Raw genomic sequence first — 25797 nt, forward strand, 5'->3', positions numbered from 1 at the left:
CATTAACCCGGAAATAGTAATTTCCAACAAACGTTTACCGCGAAATCTAGCAGGCGATTGCAACGGTGGAAGAAGCACTAAAAAATACTTTACATACATACTTTCCTCACATTATGAAGCATTAAAACAACACGATTGACTGTTAAATATTCGTTGAACTGGTTTATTTCGACCATGGACGAGTATGATGAAATGTTCCTGACCGAAGATGATTATGATCAACAGTTTGCTGATGAGCTTGAGGTCCTCGCTGAGATGGACTGTGAGTAGACGGATTGTTTGGGTGATAAATGGATAGACGTTATTCTGTGAGAATTTGATGCTAGACTAGTGGTGGATCTCCTTACAGGAGGGCAGCTCCAACTCAGCCCAAAGCTCTACTCTTTTGTCATATCTCAATGGTGGAACCATCTTCCACTTGCAGCTATGACAGCAGAGGCCCTGTCCTTTTTCAGCAACCTAAAACTGCTGCTAAATGACATGAATGTAAATGTCTGTGTGTAATGTGTGTTGTCAGTTGACCCAGTCGCTGCCACTAAGCAGTCAGGGTTCCGGAAGCAGAAAAATACATCATTCCAGGGAAACAACACTGCTGGCGACCAGCATCTCAGGAGCCAATCACAGGCAGCTCCAGCAGGAAGCCTTGGCCAAACAGAAGGTGTGTCAGATATGTGTGATAGGGAGGACTTAGAACAGCTGATGGCCAACGACCCAATCAGTAAGTAGCACCAACCTATACTGTGCAGTTTGAGAGTTAGTGTCTTTGTGTATGTTTTCACTGATGTCTTGTTCTGTCTTTTTGTGTGTTCTCATTGATGCTTTGGTGTGTGTTTTCTCACTGATGTCTGTGTGTGTTCTTGGTGATGACTTAGTGTGTGTGTGTGTTCACAGATGTCTTGGTGTGTGTTTGTGTGTCATTTATTTAATGGTGTGCTTTTCATTTTAGCTCCCTAGGCAAAACGTCTGAGGCAGGATTTGTTGTTGTGTGTATTTGTCATTTCTCACTGACGTGTTTGTCGGTTAAGCTCCCAAGGCAAAACGCCCGAGGCAGGATGTGGCTAAGAAGCTATTTGAAGTGTCACAGAATGATGACATCACACCCCCGTCGTCTCCAGAGGAGTTCCATCCACCTCCTGGCACCAGGTAAGTTAATGGTCCTGGCACTAGGTAGGTTAAGGGTCATGGGAGTAAACCCTTCATTTTGGAGGTTAATATGCTTATGTTTTTTTTCTTTCTACATTCTATCATTATCCAACCTTTTAATTAATTGGTGCTAAAGTCTAAACATTTTCTAATGCACAGCACTATGGCCCCTGTTTGTGTTTCACATGTGTCGTGCGTGTGTAGACCCAAGTTAGTTCCAGCCGTGTTGGACATAAGTGGCTTTGAAGGGATTCTGGAGTCTCCTGAGAGAGTAACCACTGCAACACAGTGTCACGCTCTAAAGCGTCCCCCGCCCGTGGGAGGATACGTTAGTGTGACGGACCATAGAGGAAACCGTGTTTACCTCAGAGAGACAGACGACCTGAGGGGAAAGGTCAGCTGACTGCCAATCACTTAGCAATTTTTTTTAATTGTCAGTTTTTCTGTCTGGATGTCTTAATGTGTGTGTGTGTGTGTGTCTATTTCTGTGTGTGTTACAGGCTGTGGACCCCAGTGCTTTGCGTAGCTCCCATGATGCATTAGGGTTGCTTGTTGTTCCCATAGAAGTATTAAGAGAACAGGTGGCAGAGAGGGTGAGTACACTATTGATTTAAGTACATACAGCTCCGGGAAACATTAAGAGACCACTGCACCTTTTTCTTTCCTTTCCAAAAAAGTTGAAAAGGAAAGTTGTGAGTGAGGAACAGAAGCGTTCAATTTGCAGTGGTCTCTTAATTTTAACCCTTCTGTTTCTCACTCAAAACCTTCCTTTTCACTCTTTTGGAAGAACATACGCTGCTTCTTAGGGAGTTTATCCTAGCCACTGAAATTCAACACTACTGTTGTTTGCTCCTTGGGGTTTAAGGCCGGGTGTCTCTGTAAAGCACTTTGTGACAACTGCTGTTGTAAAAAGGGTTTTATAAATACATTTGATTGATTGAGGTGCAGTGTTCTCTTAATTTCTTCCTGTATTTTTTTATAAGCCATTAATTAAAAGAACCCACCCAGGCTATCTACTCAATGATACTCTCCCACCTAGGCTATCTAGTGAGTGATATTCTCCCACCCAGGCTATCTAGTCAGGGGAACCAGTTTTTAAAATCTGCAGCCCTTGGTCTCTTTCTAATCAGGCATATGCCTGTCAAATTAATTTATTAAACAAAATTCTAGAGATTTCACAGACAGTACATAGTTTAAATAAAAAGCTTTACTTTATTTATTTAAATACAAAACAAAAATAAAAACCCAGCAGAAAGGAACATACATTCAAGAATAAAAGAAAAGCAAACAACCATCTAGAAACTCAAAGACCCCCTTTCTCTCTGCCAGAGATGAGCTGTCTGGCTTTGATTATGATATTGGGATCTCTGCAACTTTCTCCACTGTGTTTGGTTAGAGTTATCTTTACATGTTAACCTAAAGTCATACATTCCGGTTTTTGCAGCTGCATCGTCAGGTGGTGGAGGAATCTCAGCGTCTCACAGAACAACTCAACAGGTTGTTGTTATTATTATTACTACGATTATTACTACTCAACAGGTTATTATTATTATTAATATACATGTTGTTATTATTATTACTACTCAACAGGTAATTATTATTCCTACTCCTATTACTACTCAACAGATTATTATTATTTTCATGTTATTATTATTATTATTATTATTATTATTATTATTACTACTACTCAACAGGTAATTATTATTATTACTCCTACACAACAGGTAATTATTATATACTACAACTATTACTACTCAGCAGGTTTATTATTAATATTATTATTATTACTACTCAACAGGTTATTATAATTGTTTCTACTACTCAACAGGTTGTTATTATCTCTACTACTACTCAAAAAGTCATTATTATTTCCACTACTCAACAGTTTATTATTGCTACTACTAAAAGGGAATACACACATTACAATCTGTTGATTACATCTTGATTAATCACATTTAAAATAAAAATATATTATAGTATTGAGTCCAGCGTTCTATAGTGTCCTTCCAGATATTGCAAAATGTTCTATTCAAAATAAATAGCTGTTACAGATATCATTATAGAATGTATCCATAGTTTTAGAGATGCCCAATTAACCTGTAAAATATAGATATTTAAAGAAGAAATAGCAACTGTTAAACATCACTGCAAATCTTATAGCAGGCAGCTTAAGCAAATTAGACATTCAACATTATTATGAAAATAAATGGATTGACAGGATCTAACCCATAAAACATGTAGCTACAACAGATCTCACAGGTAAACAAATACGATATTCTAAATATTACGAGCGCCTTTATCCCGCTTATACCTTTCCAACAAACAAAAACATGAACATAGAATTACCAGTAGATATCCCTTTTTCCATTGATAATTTCCTTTTGAGAAGCAAATTTGTACAGTTTCACCATTTGCCCTGCAGATTACATGTAGACAACTGTACTGTGGACACTGATGATTTGTACATCAGTGGGCTGCCTTTATTATCCTGCTACAGTTTCAAAAAGCAACAACATTAACCTACATTTACCTGTACAAATAGCATTTGTATACCCACATTAGTTTTATAATGTGTTATTACTTTATAACATAAACGTGTGTGTTGTCAGTTTGGTAGATGCAGAGTTTGGGGAGCTGGAAGATGGACCTGGAGATGAGGAAGAGGAGGGGATGTCTTCACGTCTTTGGGTGGATCAGTTCTCTCCTTGTCAATACACTGAACTCCTCAGTGATGATGTGAGTGTGACATCATACTCTTAACTAATCAGTAAAGGTGTGACATCATACTGAACTACTTGATGATGTGACATAATTCAATCTGAACTGCCCTCTAATTACATCATATCTAACTATTTAGTTAAGATTTATAACATTGTCTGTAATGTGTGTTTTTATGTGCATATACATGATGTTTATGTATTATGTGTGTAGTTCACCAACCGCTGTCTGCTGAAGTGGCTGAAGCTCTGGGATCAGGTGGTGTTTGGGAGAGAAAGGAAGCCACGCCCACTGCCTGCAGAGAGGCCCGCCCCCAACCAGAACACAGCAAACCTGGGCCGGTTTAATTCAACCAAACAGGACCAGGGACGCTTTAGTTCAGCCAATCGGACCCAAGGAAACTTTAATCAAGCCAATCCAAAATTCAAGACCAAGAGTCAGATCACTGAGGAGATTCTGGAGGCTGACCTAGACCAATACAAACGACCCAAATATAAGGTAGGCTAATCATCACATAGCACAGATGCAAGGCTGACCTAGACCAATACAACCAACCCAAATATAAGGTAGGCCAATCATTACATAGCATGGATACAAGGCTGACCTAGACCAATACAAACAACCCAAATAGAAGGTAGGCCAATCATCACATAGCATGGATACAAGGCTGTCCTAGACCAATACAAACAACCCAAATAGAAGGTAGGCCAATTATCACATAGCATGGATACAAGGCTGACCTAGACCAATATAAACAACCCAAATAGAAGGTAGGCCAATCATCACATAGCATGGATACAAGGCTGACCTAGACTAATACAAACAACCCAAATAGAAGGTAGGCCAATCATCACATAGCACAGGGAAGATACAAGGAATGACAGTACTTTTCTATACTTATTATATAATGTTATTAATTGTTGTTTTATCTGTTTCTGATGGATTGTTTTATATACTTTTTATATAATTTTTTATTGTATTATTAAGTGTCGTTTTGGTTTTGTCTCTTTCTGATGGATTGTTTCTGCCTTTTCAAACTTTAAAGGGGGCGACAACAAATATCAGCAACGTGTCTAATTTCATAATAGCTTGAATAGCTATTATGAAATAATGAAATTAAATAGCTTGAATACATTTTTGGATTGCCTAAGCTTTAGTTTTGTGCTTAGAGAGAGAGACCACTAAAAACCCTGGCCAAAAGGCAGCTGTAAATCCTAGAATCAAGACTAAACAATAAAAGCGCTTTCACAAATGATGTGAAACCAGAAAAGCAACCAGGCAAGCCTAGTTCAGCCGGCTCGCACTTAAAATGAATAAACACTGTTGCTCTCAGCGGATTCAAACCTGGGTCTCCCATGTGGGAGGCACTGTCTTTAACCGCTACGCCACGGCATTACACACTCGCCCACCACTATGAACTGTAGAGTCTATGAACTGTAGAGTCTATGAACTGTAGAGTCTATGAACTGTAGAGTCTATGAACTGTAGAGTCTATGAACTGTAGAGTCTATGAACTGTAGAGTCTATGAACTGTAGAGTCTATGAACTGTAGAGTCTATGAACTGTATGGCATTTGCCACTGGCCGTTTTAATAGCGTTTTAGCCAGTAACAGGCTTTACCAGTATCTACTAACTTACTCAAATAGTCAGAATTGAGCAATTGCTAGCGAGAGTGAACTTTACACTGCCAAAGCTATTTCATTTCATGGCATAACAATGTACTTTTTTCTTTCATTTTGTGAATTACATTGATACAAAATAACTATCAATAAAGGTGACAATACATTTTTTATCAAGTTAAAAGATGAGAGAATTGTGGAATCTACCAGAAGTAGTCACAATGCAATGTAACCGTGAGCAGTTTTAGTTTAGGCTTACCCTGAATGTTGCCAGCTACGTTTCTGTCTATCCTGACCCAAAAGCATGGCCGGGTGCGTACTTCGAAAATCCACAAGAAATAGTTGCAATATAACCGTGAACAGTTTTATTGCGGCCACAGGTTTGAACTCAGGTCTTCCACATGAGAGGCACTGTCTTTAACCACTACGCCACGGTGTTACACGTTTCACCAGTCGCTAGACACCATTGAACATTGTGTTGAACTGACTGACGTTTCTTAAGTTTGTCTCCACCAAAAACAGCGTCTATGAATTGTATTGCTTTTGCCACTGGCTGTTTTAACAGCTTGTTAGCCAGTAACAGGCTTACTGGTATCTATTAACTTCCTAGGAATAATCGTGAGAATTGAGCAATTGTTAGCAAGACTGAATACTAACTTTTCCATGCCAGAAACAGTCGCAATATAACCGTAAACTGTTTTATTTCAGGCTTACTATAATGTAGATACTGATGGTTATAGCAAGCGAAGTTTTAGTCTATATGGAGTAATTCATAATGCATACTTTATTTGGACTGTGAGAAGATATGAACGCGGGACCTAAAGTTTGCAGGTCCGCTTCTCTAACAACTACGCTATTTAACAAGGGGTACTCATTCACTCACTCATTCACTCACTCATTCACTCACTCATTCACGCACTCATTCACTCACTCATTCACGCACTCATTCACTCACTCATTCACGCACTCATTCACGCACTTATTCACTCACTCAGTCACTCAATCCCGCACTCACTCATTCACTCACTCATTCACACATTCACGCACTCATTCACTCACTCATTCCCTCATTCACTCACTCAGTAAGAGACATTCACTCTTCTTGGCCCGGCTCCACTGATGTGGTTTGGCAAAAACAGACCTGATTAACCAAAAACACCAATCAAGCAAATTGCCCCAACATTTTTGGTATCTTGAAATAGGGGGGCACTATGTATCATAAGTGAATAATAACAACCTGTCTGTCCTCCACCAGGTGGCGCTGTTGTCTGGTCCTCCAGGGTTAGGGAAGACCACTCTGGCCCACATCATCGCTAGGCATGCTGGATACAACGTTGTGGAGATCAATGCCAGGTGGGCGGTTAACCACCCTTAACCAGATAAGTTTTATTGTTCGGGTCAGTAATATGTTATTGGAGTTGTGTTGTCTATAATGACTGATGTTCTTGATACTCTGGTTTCCATAGTGACGACCGTAGCGCAGAGCTGTTTCAGAAGCGTATCGACACAGCGACACAGATGAAGTCAGTACTGGGAGCCAATGAGAAGCCTAACTGTCTCATCATTGACGAGATTGACGGAGCACCTGCTGTGAGTCTCGCCCACATAAAGAACCATGCCCTTCTATTAGACTACTCTTTTCTATCGTCATCTCTGAATGACATCTTTCTATATGATTGGTCATCAGGCCGCTATCAACATCCTGTTGGCCACTCTGAACAGGAAGGATGGTCAGGGGGTGGATTCAGGGGCAGACTCAGGGGCAGAACCTCTGAAGAAGAAGAAGAAAAAGAAAGAGTCTGTCCTCCTGCGACCAATCATCTGCATCTGTAATGACTTGTAAGAGGCTGGGGACCTGTGTAATGATGTGATCTGATTGATTGTCTGGCCTGTCAGGTGTCATCTGATTGGTTGTCTTTTGTGTCAGGTATGTTCCAGCTCTGAGGCCTCTGAGGCAGCAGGCGTTCCTGTTAAATTTCCCTCAGACCCAGCCAGCCCGCCTCTCACAGAGACTAGCTGAGGTACACCACACAACCTAGAAGTCCCAGAGACTAGCTGAGGTACACCACACAACCTAGAGGTCCCAGAGACTAGCTGAAGTACACCACACAACCTAGAGGTCCCAGAGACTAGCTGAGGTACACCACGCAACCTAGAAATCCCAGAAGCTAGCTGAGGTACACCACACAACCTAGAAGTCCCAGAGACTAGCTGAGGTACACCACACAACCTAGAGGTCCCAGAGACTAGCTGAAGTACACCACACAACCTAGAGGTCCCAGAGACTAGCTGAGGTACACCACGCAACCTAGAAATCCCAGAAGCTGGCTGAGGTACACCACACAACCTAGAAGTCCCAGAAGCTAGCTGAGGTACACCACACAACCTAGAAGTCCCAGAAGCTAGCTGAGGTACACCACACAACCTAGAAGTCCCAGAAGCTAGCTGAGGTACACCACATAACCTAGAAGTCCCAGAGACTAGCTGAGGTACACCACATAACCTAGAAGTCCCAGAGACTAGCTGAGGTACACCACGCAACCTAGAAGTCCCAGAGACTAGCTGAGGTACACCACCTAACCTAGAAGTCCCAGAGACTAGCTGAGGTACACCACCTAACCTAGAAGTCCCAGAGACTAGCTGAGGTACACCACGCAACCTAGAAGTCCCAAAGTCTAGCTGAGGTACACCACACAACCTAGAAGTCCCAGAAAACTTAGGCGAAACTCAGGTGTGCGTGTGTGTGTGTGCGTGTGTGTGTATAGATCTCTCGGGCTCAGGGTATGAAGGTTGACACTGGGACTCTGATGGCTCTCTGTGAGAAGACTGACAACGACATCAGATCCTGCATCAACACACTGCAGGTCAGCATGTGTCCATGTTTTGGGATGTTTGGTAGGCGGTTATAGGGTGTTGGGTGGGAGGTTAGGGGCGTTTGGTGGGCGGTTAGGGGGGGCTTGGGTTGGCGGTTAGGGGGTGTTCGGTGGGCGGTTAGGGGGGGCTTGGGTTGGCGGTTAGGGGGTGTTCGGTGGGCGGTTAGGGGGGGCTTGGGTTGGCGGTTAGGGGGGCTTGGGTTGGCGGTTAGGGGGTGTTCGGTGGGCGGTTAGGGGGTGTTCGGTGGGCGGTGAGGGGGTGTTCGGTGGGCGGTGAGGGGGTGTTCGGTGGGCGGTGAGGGGGTGTTCGGTGGGCGGTTAGGGGGTGTTTGGTGGGCGGCTAGGTTTTTCCCCAAAGTGAAGATTAAAATTAACAAATTGCAGCAATTACAGCTATTAATCTATGTGGATATGTCCCTACCGGCTTTGGCACAACATTTTGGCCAGTCTTCAGTGTGACTGAGGCTGTATCTTTGGGGTAATTTTCCTGCTGTAAGATTCATTTTCTTTCTAGTCCAATGGGCTCTTACAGATTTCTCCCGAATAGTTCTTTTCAACAGTGGCTTTCTTTTTGAAACTCTTGTATGAAGGCCACTTTTGTGAAACACCTAGGCGATTGTTATGTACACCATTATGTACAGTGTCTCCCAGCTCATCCATGCCAGACAGTAACTCCTGTATGGTTGTCATAGGGTTAGGGTTGGTAGCCTCCCTGGTTAGTGCCCTTAGCTATCACTGACTGCTGATTACCTGTTTAGGGTTAGGGTTTAGGGTTAGGGACTTACTATGAAAGAGCTGTGTGGTTGCCTTGGCCCAAGAAGGGGCTTGAAAATAAGCCTTGATGTTTCTTTTTAATTATTATTATGGTTACAAAATGATTGATATTTTTTTTGTTTCTCGTAGTTCCTCCATAGTCGAGGTAAGAGGCAGTTGGACATTCTGTCAGTCCAGTCCATGAGGATTGGCCAGAAGGATCAGAAATAAAGGCCTGTTCAACCTCTGGCAGGAGATTTTCCAACTCCCACGCATTAAACGGTATTATATGAGGTGTCAAGGTTTTATCAGAAAGGTGACTAGCTTTGAAGGGTATAGTCAGGGTGTTATTAGATGGATAATTAGCTTTGAGGTGTGGTCTGGGTGTTAGCAGATAGATAACTAGCTTTGAGGTGTAGTCCGGGTGTTAGCAGATAGATAACTTGCTTTGAGGTGTAAGCTGGGTGTTAGCAGATAGATAACTAGCTTTGAGATGTAGTCCGGGTGTTAGCAGATAGATAACTAGCTTTGAGATGTAGTCCGGGTGTTAGCAGATAGATAACTAGCTTTGAGGTGATGTCAGGGTGTTAGCAGATAGATAACAAGCTTTGAGGTGATGTCAGGGTGTTAGCAGATAGATAACTAGCTTTGAGGTGTAGTCTGGGTGTTAGCAGATAGATAACAAGCTTTGAGGTGAAGTCAGGGTGTTAGCAGATAGATAACTAGCTTTGAGGTGTAAGCTGGGTGTTAGCAGATAGATAACTAGCTTTGAGGTGTAAGCTGGGTGTTAGCAGATAGATAACTAGCTTTGAGGTGTAAGCTGGGTGTTAGCAGATAGATAACTAGCTTTGAGGTGTAAGCTGGGTGTTAGCATATGGATAATTAGCTTAGAGGTGTAGTCTAGGTTTTAGCAAATAGATAACTAGCTTTGAGGTGTAGTCTGGGTGTTAACAGATAACTAGTTTCAGGTGAACTAGGGTAGCCTGGGCTAATTTGCCCAGTGGCATAGTGATGGACACTATTTGTTTTTAAAGAAAACGAGTGGGGGAGGGACTTGAGGAGGGGCTAAAAGAAGGAGGTGGAGCCCAGAGACTTCAGCACATCCTTCACCTGGCCTCTTCCAGCGGAGAATACGACAAACTCACCCAGGTAACACACATCCCACAAACCCCACACATACACACAGACCACACTGAGGGGGTTAAATGTCTGCTGGTAGATGTTCTAACACACTAAGGAGGTTAAATGTCTGCTGGTAGATGTTCTAACACTGAGGGGGTTAAATCTCTGCTGGTAGATTTTCTAACACACTAAGGAGGTTAAATGTCTGCTGGTAGATGTTCTAACACACTGAGGAGGTTAAATGTCTGCTGGTAGATGTTCTAACACACTGAGGAGGTTAAATGTCTGCTGGTAGATGTTCTAACACACTGAGGAGGTTAAATGTCTGCTGGTAGATGTTCTAACACTGAGGAGGTTAAATGTCTGCCGGTAGATGTTCTAACACTGAGGAGGTTAAATGTCTGCTGGTAGATGTTCTAACACACTGAGGAGGTTAAATGTCTGCTGGTAGATGTTCTAACACTGAGGGGGTTAAATGTCTGCCGGTAGATGTTCTAACACACTGAGGAGGTTAAATGTCTGCTGGTAGATGTTCTAACACACTGAGGAGGTTAAATGTCTGCTGGTAGATGTTCTAACACACTGGGGAGGTTAAATGTCTGCTGGTAGATGTTTTAACACACTAAGGGGGTTAAATGTCTGCTGGTAAATCTTTCTCCCTCTCTCGCCCTCCAGGGTCTCTATGATAACTTCCTGTTGATGCGTGTGAAGGACCCCAGTCTGGGGGGAGTGTGTGATGCTTTGGATTGGCTGGGCTTCTCAGACAGGTTGAACCAGACCATGTTGCAGGGGCAGAATTTTTCTCTGATGAGATACATGCCCTTCCTTCCTGTTGCCTTCCACTTCCTGTTTGCTCACATGCACGTCCCCCGCATCAACTACCCCAGCAGCCAGTATGAGGTACCAGGTCTCTGTGTATAATGTTATTTGTTTATGTAATTATTGTTTTAATGTATAATATATTCCTAAATGTTTTCCTGGCTCTCACTGACTGTTATGATAGTGTATTCATGTAATCAATGTTTTGTATGTATATAATATTAATATCCTCCAGGCTCTTACTAAGACTGCGGCCAGCAGGAACTCTCTGGCGGCCATGTTGTCTGATGTCCCAGCATGCATCAGGACCAGAATCAGTGAGATCAGTTTGAGTCTGGATATCCTCTCTCTTCTTTTGGACATCATCTGTCCTAAACTTCGACCTGTACGTAAACACGCGTCATCTTTCCTAAACTACGACCTGTATGTAAACACGCGTCATCTGTCCTAAACTACGACCTGTATGTAAACACGCGTCATCTGTCCTAAACTACGACCTGTATGTAAACACGCGTCATCTGTCCTAAACTACGACCTGTATGTAAACACGCGTCATCTGTCCTAAACTACGACCTGTATGTAAACACGCGTCATCTGTCCTAAACTACGACCTGTACTCAGTGGACTGTCTCTGTGTCTCAGTTGACTACTCCACTGTCTTAATTTACTACTCCACTGTCTCACTGTTTCAGTTGACTACTCCACTGTTTCAGATGACTACTCCACTGTTTCAGATGACTACTCCCCTGTTTCAGTTGATTGCTCCCCTGTTTCAGTTGATTACTCCACTGTTTCAGTAGATTGCTCCCCTGTTTCAGTAGATTGCTCCCCTGTTTCAGTAGATTGCTCCCCTGTTTCAGTTGATTACTCCCCTGTTTCAGTTGATTGCTCCCCTGTTTCAGTTGATTGCTCCCCTGTTTCAGTTGATTGCTCCCCTGTTTCAGTTAGGGGTGTAACAGTATGCACAGGTCACGGTTCGGTACGCACCGCAGATTTTAAGTCACGGTTCGGTACGATTTTGATACAGTAGAAAAAATACATGCAAAACATATAATTTGTTTTATTTATGATGAAGTTTTCCTAAACAGGAGACCTGAAGAATACGGGAGGGTTCTCAAGATCTGGCTTATCGTTTGCATTCGCCATATTTACAAGGCTCCATAACGTTCTGAAACTCAAATCGCATACTATATAGTATGCCAGATTAGCATGCAAGAAGATATTTCCCAAACCACAGAACGCAAAAAATGCTATGCCCAAAGTTCTTGGATGGTCTAGTATTTCTGGTGGACTTTCGAAGTATGCATCTATTTTGGGGTAATTTTTAGATTAGATTCAACTTTATTGTCATTGAAGTGTACAGTACAACGAAATGCAGTTAGCATCTTACCAGAAGTGCAAACAAAAGAGGTCAGGAAATGTAAAATGATTAAGTTAGCAGTGGAATGTATAGATTGGCAATGAAGGCAAATTCAGTACAAATGGCAATTCTAAATGTGCAATGAAGGTAAGCAGAGGAGTGCCGAAAATGTACAAATATCAGGTAATATAGACCACAACCTCTTGTGCAGTAAAATAGCGTTTTCCATGATTCTCTTGTCTTTTCCCTTGACGAAATAGTTTAAAAAAAAAATAAAAGTACTCAAATGTGCTCTTCATTCATTTAGAAATAGGCTATTTTAAGTTGCCTGAGTAAGCCTAAATGTACTTGTCTGTGTTTATGTAAGAATATACTGTAGATTTCAGTGTTGATAGGTTACTGCTACAATTTTGACTGGATAGCCAATGTCACAGCTGCTGTACATTAGATTGTTATTTTAATTAAGCAATGTGTACTGTGTTTTTTGTGTGTGTATTTGTGCGTGTGTATTTGTGCGTGTGTATTTGTGCGTGTGCATTGTGTGTTAATTCCAGGTGAACCCCCAGTTGTTCAGCAGTAGGGAGAAGCAGCAGTTGTCTGATCTGATTGACACCATGATTTCCTACAACCTCTCCTACAGACAAGACCGTACACCTGAGGGGCAATATGTATACGTCCTGGAGCCGTGAGTATACAGACCACACCCATACAGAGAACGCCCCCAGACCACACCCAAGTTAATTACAGTTACCAGCGTGGACTGACTGGACCGGTGGACTGACTGGACCGGTTGACTGACTGGACCGGTTGACTGACTGGACCGGTGGACTGACTGGACTGACTGGACCGGTGGACTGACTGGACCGGTGGACTGACTGGACCGGTGGACTGACTGGACTGACTGGACCGGTGGACTGACTGGACCGGTGGACTGACTGGACTGACTGGACCGGTGGACTGACTGGACCGGTGGACTGACTGGACCGGTTGACTGACTGGACTGACTGGACCGGTGGACTGACTGGACCGGTTGACTGACTGGACCGGTTGACTGACTGGACTGACTGGACCGGTGGACTGACTGGACCGGTTGACTGACTGGACTGACTGGACCGGTGGACTGACTGGACCGGTGGACTGACTGGACTGACTGGACCGGTGGACTGACTGGACCGGTGGACTGACTGGACTGATGTTCCAGTGACTAAATCTGACCTCCTAAAACGTTGTGTGCGCGTGGGCGTGTGTGTGTGTTTGTGTAGGCGTGTGGAGGCAGTGGTGTGTTTTCCAGGCCTTCCCCCCCGCAGACAGTTGACCTACCAGGCTAAACAGACCATCAGCAGGGAGATGGAGCTGGAGAGACTTAGGAGAGCTGAAACTCTGCTGCTGCTACGCAATCCACGCAGGGTACACACACACAGACACGTCCTCACTAGTCATGATCATCATGGGTTATTATACTATACAGAATGTCCTCACTAGTCATGATCATCATGGGTTATTATACTATACAGAATGTCCTCACTAGTCATTATTTACCATGGGTTATTATACTATACAGAATGTCCTCACTAGTCATTATTTACCATGGGTTATTATACTATACAGAATGTCCTCACTAGTCATGATTTACCATGGGTTATTATACTATACAGAATGTCCTCACTAGTCATGATTTACCATGGGTTATTATACTATACAGAATGTCCTCACTAGTCATGATTTACCATGGGTTATTATACTATACAGAATGTCCTCACTAGTCATGATCATCATGGGTTATTATACTATACAGAATGTCCTCACTAGTCATGATCATCATGGGTTATTATACTATACAGAATGTCCTCACTAGTCATGATCATCATGGGTTATTATTCTTTACAGAATGTCCTCACTAGTCATGATTTACCATGGGTTATTATACTATACAGAATGTCCTCACTAGTCATGATCATCACAGGTTATTATACTATACAGAATGTCCTCACTAATCATGATCATCATTGTTTATTATACTATACAGAATGTCCTCACTAGTCATGATCATCATGGGTTATTATACTATACAGAACGTCCTCACTAGTCATGATCATCATGGGTTATTATACTATACAGAATGTCCTCATTAGTCATGATCATCATGGGTTATTATACTTACTGCCTTAAATGAAAACACATACAATCAGAACTTTTCTGGCTTTGTTTACACAGTTACCCACAATATCCAAGTGAAATTAATAATCTATAAGTCTATAATGAATTTAAAATTGTAAAATACCCTATTTGGATAAGTGAACACCTTCCTTAGTTAAACTGTCAGGAGGGAAATGTTTTTTTGAGATCTTCATTACTGCCTGACAGTTTTTTGGGAATTTGAATAACTATATGTTGCCATGGGATCTATATGAACATGACAGTGCTTAATGTAGAAATGGAATTGGAATATAAAGATGTTCAAACACGGCAAATGCAGTACAAATGTCAATACTAAATGTGTAATTAAGGACGGAGTAAGCTAGCATGTGCAGAGATAGCAGCAGTGAGGTCCCCGAGGTAGACTTTTAACACCTGTAAAATGCAAGTACGATGGCCATTCTAAACGTGCAATGAAGACAAATTGAATGTGCAAGGTGTATATGACAACTTCCTTATCAGAGTTGGCAAGGCAGTGTCCAGTAGTACAAAGGGAGTAATGCAACAAGGTCCCTGAGAGGTGGGGGTGCGGTATGGTTTGTGATGGATCGCAGAGTTCAGCAGGGTTAGAGTAGATGGAAAGACTGAGCCTGCTGGTGTGAGATCAAAGGGACCTGTACCGCCTGCCTGATGGTAGGAGGGAAAACAGTTGGTGCCATGGGTGTGAAAGGTCTCTGATGATGCCACACACCCTGTCCAGACACCACTTGCGCTGGAGGTCTACAATGGCTGGAAGCTGGGCACCCATGATGTGCTGGATGTCTGTGATGGCCGGAAGCTGGGTACTGTGATGTGCTGGATGTCTGTGATGGCTGGGAGCTGGGTACCCGTGATTTGCTGGATGTCTGTGATGGCTGGAAGCTGTGTACCAGTGATGTGCTAGATGTCTGTGATGGCTGGAAGCTGGGTACCCGTGATGTGCTGGATGTCTGTGATGGCTGGAAGCTGGGTACCCGTGATGTGCTGGATGTCTGTGATGGCTGGGAGCTGGGTACCCGTGATGTGCTGGATGTCTGTGATGGCTGGGAGCTGGGTACCCGTGATGTGCTGGATGTCTGTGATGGCTGGGAGCTGGGTACCAGTGATGTGCTGGATGTCTGTGATGGCTGGAAGCTGGGTACCCGTGATGTGCTGGGCGGTTTTCACCACCTGTTGCAGGGCCTTCTGGTCAGCTATTGAGCACCCGCTAAACCACACTCTGGCACAATTAGTCTGAATGCTCTCGATTGTGCAGCAGTAAAAGTTCACGAGGATCTTGAAGGACCGACGGGCCTTCTTCAGCCTCCTCAAAAAGTACAGGCACTGTGCGCCTTTTTGCCCAGGGCTGAGGTGTTGAGTGTCCAGGAGAGGTCCTCTGAGATGTTGACACCCAGGAGTTTGAATCTGGACGCACGCTCCACCTCAGTGCCATCAATGAGAACTGGGGTGTGAGTGTGCAGCCTTTCGATTTCCTGTAACCCACAATGAGCCCCTGGGTTTCTTTGCGCTCAGGGCCAGGTTGTTGTCGGCGCACCATGCTGCCAGGTGCTTGATCTCCACCCTATAGACTGACTCATCATTGTCATCAAGGCCTACCACCGTGGTGTTGTCTGCAAACTTGATGATGGTGTTGGAACTATGTACAGGAACGCAGTTGTGGGTGAAGCGGGAGTACAGGAGGGGGCTCAGCACACAGCCTTGTGGAACACCAGTATTCAGGATCAGGGTGGAGGAGGTGAAGTTGTCTAACCTGACAGACTGGGCTCTATTGGTTAGGAAGTCCAAAGTTCAGTTGCAGAGAGAGTGGCTGATCCCCAAGACATGGAGTTAGTTGACCAGCCTAGAGGAGATGACAGTGTTGAATGCTGAGCTAATGTCTATGAAGAGCATTCTCAAATAGGTGTTGCTTTTGTCCAGGTGGGTCAGGGCAGAGTGTAAATCTGTGGGGATCGTGTCGTCTGTTGACCTGTTCGACCGGTAGGCATACTGGTAGGGATCCAGTGTTGGGAGGAGGCAGGACTTAAGGTGGACCAGAACTAGTCTTTTGAAGCGTTCATGATTGTGTGGGTGAGTGCAACCAGTCGGAAGTCATTCAGGCTAGACACAGTTGACTGCTTCTGCACTGGCACCATGGTTGCAGTCTTGAAGCATGTTGGGACATCCGCCTGGGCCATGTTGAGAATGTTAGTAAAGACCTTGGCTAGCTTCCCAGCACGTTTTGAGCACACGCCCAGGGACACAATCAGGACCAGCAGCCTTGTGTGCATTCACCCTGCTCAGTGCAGACCACACTTCTACGGTGGATAGTCTGAGGTGGGGATGTCTGGGGGAAGTTCAGCTTTAAAGGCTTTGTTGTCCTTGTCGAAGTGTGTGTAGAACCTGTTTAATTCGTCAGTCGCTGGCTGTGGGGGTAGGGTTCTTAGGGCAGTAGTCTGTGATGGCTTGGATGCCCTGACACATGTCGGGGTTCAGAGTTTTTGTTGAAGTGCTCTTCAATCCGCAGTTTGTGGTCATGTTTAGCCGTCTTGATGTCCCTTTTTAGGGTTGTCCTGGATGAGCTGTAGGCCTCCGCATCGCTGAATGCAGGGTTGCGTGCCTTTAGCAGTTGTCAGACCTCTCTGTTCATCCACGGCTTTTGGTTGGGGAATGTCTTTATTAGTTTATGGGTCGTGACATTGTTGATGCAGTTGTTGATGTAATCCAGAACAGAGGAAGCATATGTCCGTATGGGAGTCAAGGGTGGCTTGAGTGGTGAACAAACTCCAGTCTGTGTTTTGAAACTGTGCCTCTGGAATGTTTGTATACACATGGTCTAATGTGTCTCTGGTGAGATTAATCTGAATATGATGCATGAGGACATAATTTACATTGTGTGGAGAAATGAGCCAAACATTTTATATGGTAAAACCAATCCCAGAAATATAGAAGGGAAATGCTTGGAAAAACATCAATATAGCAGTAATATAGAAGGGAAATGCTTGGAAAAATATCAATATAGCAGTATTATAGAAATATAGAAATACATAAGGGAAATGCATGGAAAAACATTAATATAGCAGAATTATAGTAACTGATTTTAAGAGGCTTAGAGCTGCTTTGTTTTGATTTGTGAATTTAGTGTTTCTGTTTTTCAGCAGGTGCAGGAGGAGCAGGAGAACCAGCCCAAGGTGGTGACATCATGTGTTAGGAACCACCAACAAGAGGAGCAGGAGAACCGGCCCAAGGTGGTGACATCATCTGTTAGGAACCACCAACAGAGGCTTGAGAACATCCTGAGGAATACAGTGGTGGAGATCAGGGTAAATATATATACATATACAAACATAGATGTCTGTCCATAACACTTTTTTCCAATCTTCCTCTGTCCATTGGCTGTGTTCTTTTGTACATCTTAATCTCATATTTTTATTGGCAAGGCTGTTTCTTGCTAATAACTCACATGGAATAGCCTTTATTTCTTACATGGAATAGCCTTTATTTCTCACATGGAATGGCCGTTATTTCTCACATGGAATAGCCGTTATTTCTCACATGGAAAAGCCTTTATTTCTCGCATGGAATAGCCTTTATTTCTTACATGGAATAACCTTTATTTCTCACATGGAATGGCCGTTATTTCTCACATGGAATGGCCGTTATTTCTCACATGGAAAAGCCTTTATTTCTCGCATGGAATAGCCTTTATTTCTCGCATGGAATAGACTTTATTTCTCACATGGAATGGCCGTTATTTCTCACATGGAATGGCCGTTATTTCTCACATGGAATAGCCGTTATTTCTCACATGGAAAAGCCTTTATTTCTCGCATGGAAAAGCCTTTATTTCTCGCATGGAATAGCCTTTATTTCTCGCATGGAATAGCCATTATTTCTCGCATGGAATGGCCGTTATTTCTCACATGGAATGGCCGTTATTTCTCACATGGAATAGCCGTTATTTCTCACATAGAAAAGCCTTTATTTCTCGCATGGAATAGCCTTTATTTCTCACATGGAATAGCCATTATTTCTCACATGGAATAGCCTTCATTTCTCAGAACAAATGTAGTTTGTTTCTGGCCATTTTGGGCCTCTAATCGAACCAACCAATGTAAGCGGATGGAGGGAGATGCTCTGAAAGCAGGTTAATAACAGAAGGTGTCAGTCACTCTGAGTTACAGAACTGATAAAGACGCTAACTTTCAATGAGCCATTTTATGAATAAAATTCATGTTGCAGCCGAGGTGGATTTCTTTGGCCGTGTTGTGATCCAGAGGGATGTTCCCAGCAGATATCTTCTACAGGTAACTACCCCTCTTTATATATATATATATATATATATATATATATATATATATATGTATATGTATTTCACAAAAGTGAGTACCCCCCTCACATTTCTGTAAATATTTGAGTATATCTTTTCATGTGACACAATGTGAAGTAGTGAGTGTACAGCTTGTATAACAGTGTACATTTGCTGTCCCCTCAAAATAACTCAACACACAGCCATTAATGTCTAAACCACTGGCAGCAAAAGTGAAAATTTCCAATTTGGGCCCAAAGTGTGGCCACCATCATTTCAACCTCTGCAGCAATGTTGGCAGCACTCATACGTCTATTTCCTAAAGACAACCTCTGGATATTACGCTGAGCACTCAACTTCTTTGGTCGACCATGGCGAGGCCTGTTCTGAGTGGAACCTGTCCTGACAAACCGTGCTGCAGCTCAGTTTCAGGGTCTTGGCAATCTTCTTATAGCCTATGCCATCTTTATGTAGAGCAGCAATTATTTTTTTTAGATCCTCAGAGAGTTCTTTGCCATGAGGTGCCATGTTGAACTTCCAGTGACCAGTATGAGGGAGTGTGAGAGCGATAACACCAAATTTAACACACCTGCTCCCACACCTGAGACCTTGTAACGCTAACGAGTCACATGACACCGGGGAGGGAAATTGGCTAATTGGGCCCAATTTGGACATTTTCACTTAGGGGTGTACTCAATCAATCAATAAATGTATTTTTACATCAGCAGTTGTCACAAAGTGCATTTACAAAACACCCGGCCTTAAACCCCAAGGAGCAAACAGTAGTGTTGAATTTCAGTGGCTAGGAAAAACTCCCTAAGAAGGCCAAAATGTAGGAAGAAACCTAGAGAGGACCCAGGCTCAGAGGGGTGACCAGTCCTCTTCTGGCTGTGCCAGGTGAACATATTAAGATTACAATTGTAATAATTAATAAATGCATCTAGAGCCTATTTAAACTTAGTCCAGGTCGGAAGCATGACCAGATGGACAAGGAAAGGGAAAACATGGGGGAGGGGGAGGTGTCAGCCCAGTGTCAGCTGAAACCGTCAGGTATCGTCTTGATCTGCAACACAACCAGGAGGACTTTAGAAAGGGACAGCCACTGGTCTTTCAAGCCTGGTACTCTTCAGGTGTGGGCCAAGAACTCATGTCCTCCTAAGTTCATGTGAGGTGTGTACTCACTATATATACATATATATTAGGGGTGGAGCCGAACCTGAATACGGTATTCGGAAAGGCACAAATAACGTGGTTTTTACAAATACTTATTTCAAATACTTTAAAAATATTTGTATTCGGGAACAAGAAAACCGTTATATAAAAAGCTGCGTTTTCTCATGAGACCCAGTACATGCCCGGATGAGTGAGTGACATCAGTCGGGGGAGGGGAAAAGAATAAAAGCGGTAACTGACACAGGCTGCTCCACACATCTCCATTCTCCACACAGCAACAGAGAGCGCTCGGCTGAGCGAAAAAACTTAACTGCGTTAAGATGTTTAATAGATGTTTGTACCTTAACTAGGTTCCAAAGGCAATTTATAACTTTCAGGAAGAGGAGTTCTTCTAAAAAAAAAAAAACGGAATTCTTACGCCTATTTTGAATTTTACTCAAATACAAATACTTTTTCCCCCTTAACAAATACAAATACAGATACAAATACTGGCTGCTTTGCACTCCCCTAATATATATACACACACACACACACACACACACACACACACACACACACACACACACACACACACTGGAAGGCTCCCCGGCAGATATCTTCTACAGGTAATTACCGAAGGGTTAAAATTAAGAGACCACTGCAAATTGAACGCTTCTGTTCCTCACTCAAAACTTTCCTTTTCAACTTTTTGGAAAGGAAAGAAAAAGGTGCAGTGGTTTCTTAATTTTTTCCGGAGCTGTATATATATATATATATATTTATATACAGATATATATATCTGTTACAGTTACGAGTTACCTGTACACATTTGTAATCAGTAACGTAACCTTTTGATTACTGAAACTCAGTAACTTAATGATTAGTTTGAATTACTTTTAGATTACTTTCATATTAAGAGGCATTGGAAAACAAATAGGAATAGCCTATAACCAACTGATTGTGATCAATCAATTTTAGAGTTTACATAGCTGGCCTAAAACAAAATTTGTATTTTACCTTATGGGTTGTGTACGCTACAGTGTCTTTGGAAATGGTTTTCTAAACCATTGCTTTTTACTTGAATATGATTGGGCTACATCTCAACATTACACGCTAAATGTCTGTCAGATATTCAGTCATTCCAATTATTCCAATAAACCTTGATCTTCCAGAATCTGACTTTTTTTCTGAACATAACCCAAAATGTAATTATGCTTAAGCCTGTTCTGTTATTTGTGTTTTATTCATGTTTTTAATTGCTTCAAAACACTGTTGAGAAATAAATGGCAATTACTCAAAGGGTACAATAAAAATTAAGATATCCGTAGCTTTTCGCGTGTAAACTAAATCTGCAGTAGTCTGATGATTTGCTCCACAACCAACATTGTCAAAATGTTGCAGAAAACCCCAGCACGCGAATGCACCTGATCACCTGCATAGAAATAAGATTTACCCACGCGAACGTAACCTGCAGTTATTGTGGCCACCAGTGATGGATTTTCAAAACGCAAATGAAAGAAATAAACTGTGATTATAAACCTGAATTCTTAGCTTAAAGTAAATGACATCAGCAGCCGATGATAACCAATGAACACAATTTTCAGAGATGCAAAGCATCAGAATCACATGGCCTACCTGTATGGACGGAGTTGATGTAGCCGCGTCAAATTCAAATAATCATCCTTTGGCAGAGTGCTTCCCAACACACCTTTTCTCCTCAAATGTCGTGTTCAATTCCATATAATGTTTTATCTTGAAGGCACTGCCATGTTACAGCTATCTAACAAATATTTGCCTAATCTATTAAATAATTCCTGTAAAAGTTTATTGGTGCAACTCGTCCTGGCTGTGACTATGGTGAAGTCGGTTTTATATTCAGAGATTCAACAGACATTCAACAGAGATTCAACAGACATTAGAAGTAAACATTTAAATGTTAATTTAAAGGTTGTAAAAGTTGTCCAGCTTACTGGAGAATATTTTTAACTTGGAATGAAGTTTCTATTAATCTTTTTGAAAAGGTTATTGCAATAAAACTGCAATAACTTCAATTTTGAAGGTTCTAGTTGTGATTTCTGGATAAAATCAAATTTAAAAGTTGTCCACCCTAGGGTAGAATATTTTGATCTTGGAATGAGGTTTCTATTATGAAATTTTTAAGAGTTATTGCGATATAACAGTAATTTCTTAATACAATGTATGTGCATAATTTCGATCAAATTAAAGGTTGTTAAAGTTTTCCAGCCTACTGGAGAATATTTTGAACTTGGAATGAAGTTGCTGTGATACTTTTTGAAAAAGTTATTGCAATATAATAGCGTTTTTCAATGTTAGAGAATGTGCATAACATCTGTGTTTGATTGTTTGATCAGTCATAGTTATCAGTAAATGTTTGCTTTAAATGTTTGTTGAATCTCTGTTGAATCTCTGTTGAATGTCTGTAGAATGTCTGTTGAATCTCTGAATATAAAACCAACTTTACCTCGGTCTGGCTGTGTTGTTCGGAGCATTTGACAAATAAACATTGAAACTTGAAAAAGATACAGTGGGGCAAAAAAGTATTTAGTCAGCCACCAATTGTGCAAGTTCTCCCACTTAAAAAGATGAGAGAGGCCTGTAATTTTCATCATAGGTACACTTCAACTATGAGAGACAAAATGAGAAAATAATTGTAGGATTGGTAAATTATGGTGGAAAATATGTATTTGGTCAATAACCAAAGTTAATTTCAATACTTTGCTATATACCCTTTGTTGGCAATGACAGAGGTCAAACATTTTCTGTAAGTCTTCACAAGGTTTTCACACACTGTTGCTGGTATTTTGGCCCATTCCTCCATGTAGATCTCCTCAAGAGCAGTAATGTTTTGGGGCTGTCGCTGGGCAACACAGACTTTCAACTCCCTCCAAAGATTTTCTATGGGGTTGAGATCTGGTGACTGGCTAGGCCACTCCAGGACCTTGAAATGCTTCTTACGAAGCCACTCCTTCGTTGCCCGGGCGGTGTGTTTGGGATCATTGTCATGCTGAAAGACCCAGCCACGTTTAATTTTCAATGCCCTTGCTGGTTTTCACTCAAAATCTCACGATACAGGGCCCCATTCATTCTTTCCTTTACACGGATCAGTCGTCCTGGTCCCTTTGCAGAAAAACCACCCCAAAGCATGATGTTTCCACCCTCATGCTTCACAGTAGGTATGGTGTTCTTTGGATGCAACTCAGCATACTTTCTCCTCCAAACACGATGAGTTTAGTTTTTACCAAAAAGTTCTATTTTGGTTTCATCTGACCTAATGACATTCTCCCAATCCTCTTCTGGACCATCCAAATGCTCTCTAGCAAACCTCAGACGGGCCTGGACATGTACTGGCTTAAGCAGGGGGACACGTCTGGCACTGCAGGATTTGAGTCCCTGGCGGCGTAGTGTGTTACTGATGGTAGCCTTTGTTACTTTGGTCCCAGCTCTCTGCAGGTCATTCACTAGGTCCCCCCGTGTGGTTCTGGGATTTTTGCTCACCGTTCTTGTGATCATTTTGACCCCTCGGGGTGAGATCTTGTGTGGAGCCCCGGATCGAGGGAGATTATCAGTGGTCCTTGTATGTCTTCCATTTTCTTATAATTGCTCCCACAGTTGATTTCTTCACACCAAGCTGCTTACCTATTGCAGATTCAGTCTTCCCAGCCTGGTGCAGGGAAGAATTTACCAATGAATTCATAAAAAATCCTATAATGTGATTTCCTGGGGAAAAAATAGTGGCTCTCATAGTGGAAGTGTACCTATGATGAAAATTACAGGCCTCTCTCATCTTTTTAAGTGGGAGAACTTGCACAATTGGTGGCTGACTAAATACTCCCCCCCCCCCCCCCCCCACTGTATAGGCCTATTGCCCCACCAGGTAGGCCTATTGCCTATCATTGTTCTGAGAATTGTGCGTCGAGTAGATAACTAAATAAAATGTTATATGACTCGGCTAATATTATTGAAGATACACTCTGTTTTTACCAGCCATCCAACCAACCAAAACTGGAGACATTTTAACTAGTGCTTCCTCCATCACTAAACTGGTTGTGAGCGTCCACATTTGCACACATGATGATCACACACAACTGAGGCGAGCATTTCATATTTTGGTTCAAATAACAATGTTTTTATTACATTATATAATAAACTCAAACATACAACGTGTCTTCATTATTTTACTTTACTTCAATTGAAGTAATCCAAAAGTAATCATACATTTTTTCAAAAGTATCTGTAATCTCAATCAATCAAATTTATTTAAAAAGCCCTTTTTACAACAGCAGTTGTCACAAAGTGCTTTACAGAGACACCCGGCCTTAAACCCCAAGGAGCAAACAACAGTAGTGTTGAATTTAAGTGGCTAGGAAAAACTCCCTAAGAAGGTCGAATTTTAGGAAGAAACCTAGAGAGGACCCAGGCTCAGAGGGGTGAGATATGGCTGTGCCGGGTGAGATTTTAATTGGAATAATTAATAAATTTCTCTGGGCTAAATCCAGAGTCTATTTGATTTTAGACTAGGTCAGAAGTATGACCAGGTGGACAAGGACAGGGACAGCAACGGGCCCCCCAAACCAGGTAATCCGCAGGTGTGGACCAGGACCTCATCTCCTTCTAAAATGTAAAACGTAATCGTAATCTGATTACAATATTTTTGTTGGTAATGTAACTGATTACAGTTACTGTTTTTTGTAATCCGTTACTCCCTAACTCTGTACACACACACACACACACACACACACATTTGTGCTAATACGTGTGCATACCCTGGCAGAAGTTGTGAAATTTTGGCTTTGAAAGAAACTGTCTTTTATTTAAGGATAGTGATCATATGAAGCCATGCATAGTTGTTTGGCTCCTTTTTAAATCATAATGATAACAGATGTCACTCAAATGACCCTGATCAAAAGATTACATACTCTTGAATGTTTTGCCTTGTTACAGACACACAAGGTGACACACACAGAGGTGAAAATGGCAATTAAAGGTGCATTTCCGACACCTTTGGGTTTTTATATATGATTTTTTATATATGATATATGAGTTTTATAAATAGTGACCCAGAAGTCTGTTTTTATGTGTTATTATTGTAGCCAGAGGGGTTGTTATTACCAGGATACATCATAATAGGTTGTATCTGTTACAGAAATGAATCTAGGACCCAAAATGTCCAAGTAGTGAAATCACGCCGAAATCCCCATAGGCTACCAAGGGTTAAATGCTATTAGTGTTTGTGTATAAATAGTGAATGAGTTTGTTAGCTCTCATGTTGATGCACTAAGCAGGCTAGATACTGAGCCATGGGGAGCAGAAAAGAACTGTCAAAAGACCAGCATTACAAGGTAGTGGAACTTTATGAAGAAGGAAAAAGATATAAAAAGATATCCAAAGCCTTGCAAATGCCAGTCAGTACTGTTCAATCACTTATTGAGAAGTGGAAAATTCAGGGATCTCTTGATACCAAGCCAAGGTTAGGTAGACCAAGAAAGATTTCAGCCAAAACTGCCAGAAGAATTGTTTTGGAAACAAAGAAAAACCCACAGGTAACCTCAGGAGAAATACTGGCTGCTCTGGAAAAAGACTGTGGGGTTGTTTCAAGGAGCACAATACGACGATACTTGAAAAAAAAATGACCTGCATGGTCGAGTTGCCAGAAAGAAGCCTTTACTGCGCCAATGCCACAAAAAAGCCCAATTACAATATGCATGGCAACACTATGACATGCCTCACAGCTTCAGGCACACTGTAATTTGGAGTGAC

General features: G+C 42.1%; 1 protein-coding gene across 1 annotated transcript in view; it reads left to right on the forward strand.

Moving 5' to 3' along the window:
- The first annotated feature begins 37 nt into the window (after positions 1-37).
- chtf18 (CTF18, chromosome transmission fidelity factor 18 homolog (S. cerevisiae)) overlaps positions 38-25797 on the forward strand; it is a 28353-nt gene continuing 2593 nt past the window's right edge. The window contains 24 exon segments of the mRNA XM_034294166.1: positions 38-262; positions 518-718; positions 1026-1143; positions 1348-1537; positions 1644-1736; positions 2588-2640; positions 3753-3879; positions 4075-4359; positions 6736-6833; positions 6947-7070; positions 7168-7319; positions 7408-7501; positions 8246-8344; positions 9257-9331; positions 9333-9388; positions 10141-10255; positions 10904-11128; positions 11283-11432; positions 12962-13092; positions 13670-13814; positions 17717-17881; positions 18806-18848; positions 21494-21508; positions 25006-25014. Coding sequence (XP_034150057.1) covers positions 175-262; positions 518-718; positions 1026-1143; positions 1348-1537; positions 1644-1736; positions 2588-2640; positions 3753-3879; positions 4075-4359; positions 6736-6833; positions 6947-7070; positions 7168-7319; positions 7408-7501; positions 8246-8344; positions 9257-9331; positions 9333-9388; positions 10141-10255; positions 10904-11128; positions 11283-11432; positions 12962-13092; positions 13670-13814; positions 17717-17881; positions 18806-18848; positions 21494-21508; positions 25006-25014 — 2851 coding nt within the window. The 5' untranslated portion in view covers positions 38-174.

Source organism: Esox lucius, chromosome 9, assembly GCF_011004845.1.
Source record: "Esox lucius isolate fEsoLuc1 chromosome 9, fEsoLuc1.pri, whole genome shotgun sequence".
Classification (NCBI taxonomy): Eukaryota; Metazoa; Chordata; class Actinopteri; order Esociformes; family Esocidae; genus Esox; species Esox lucius.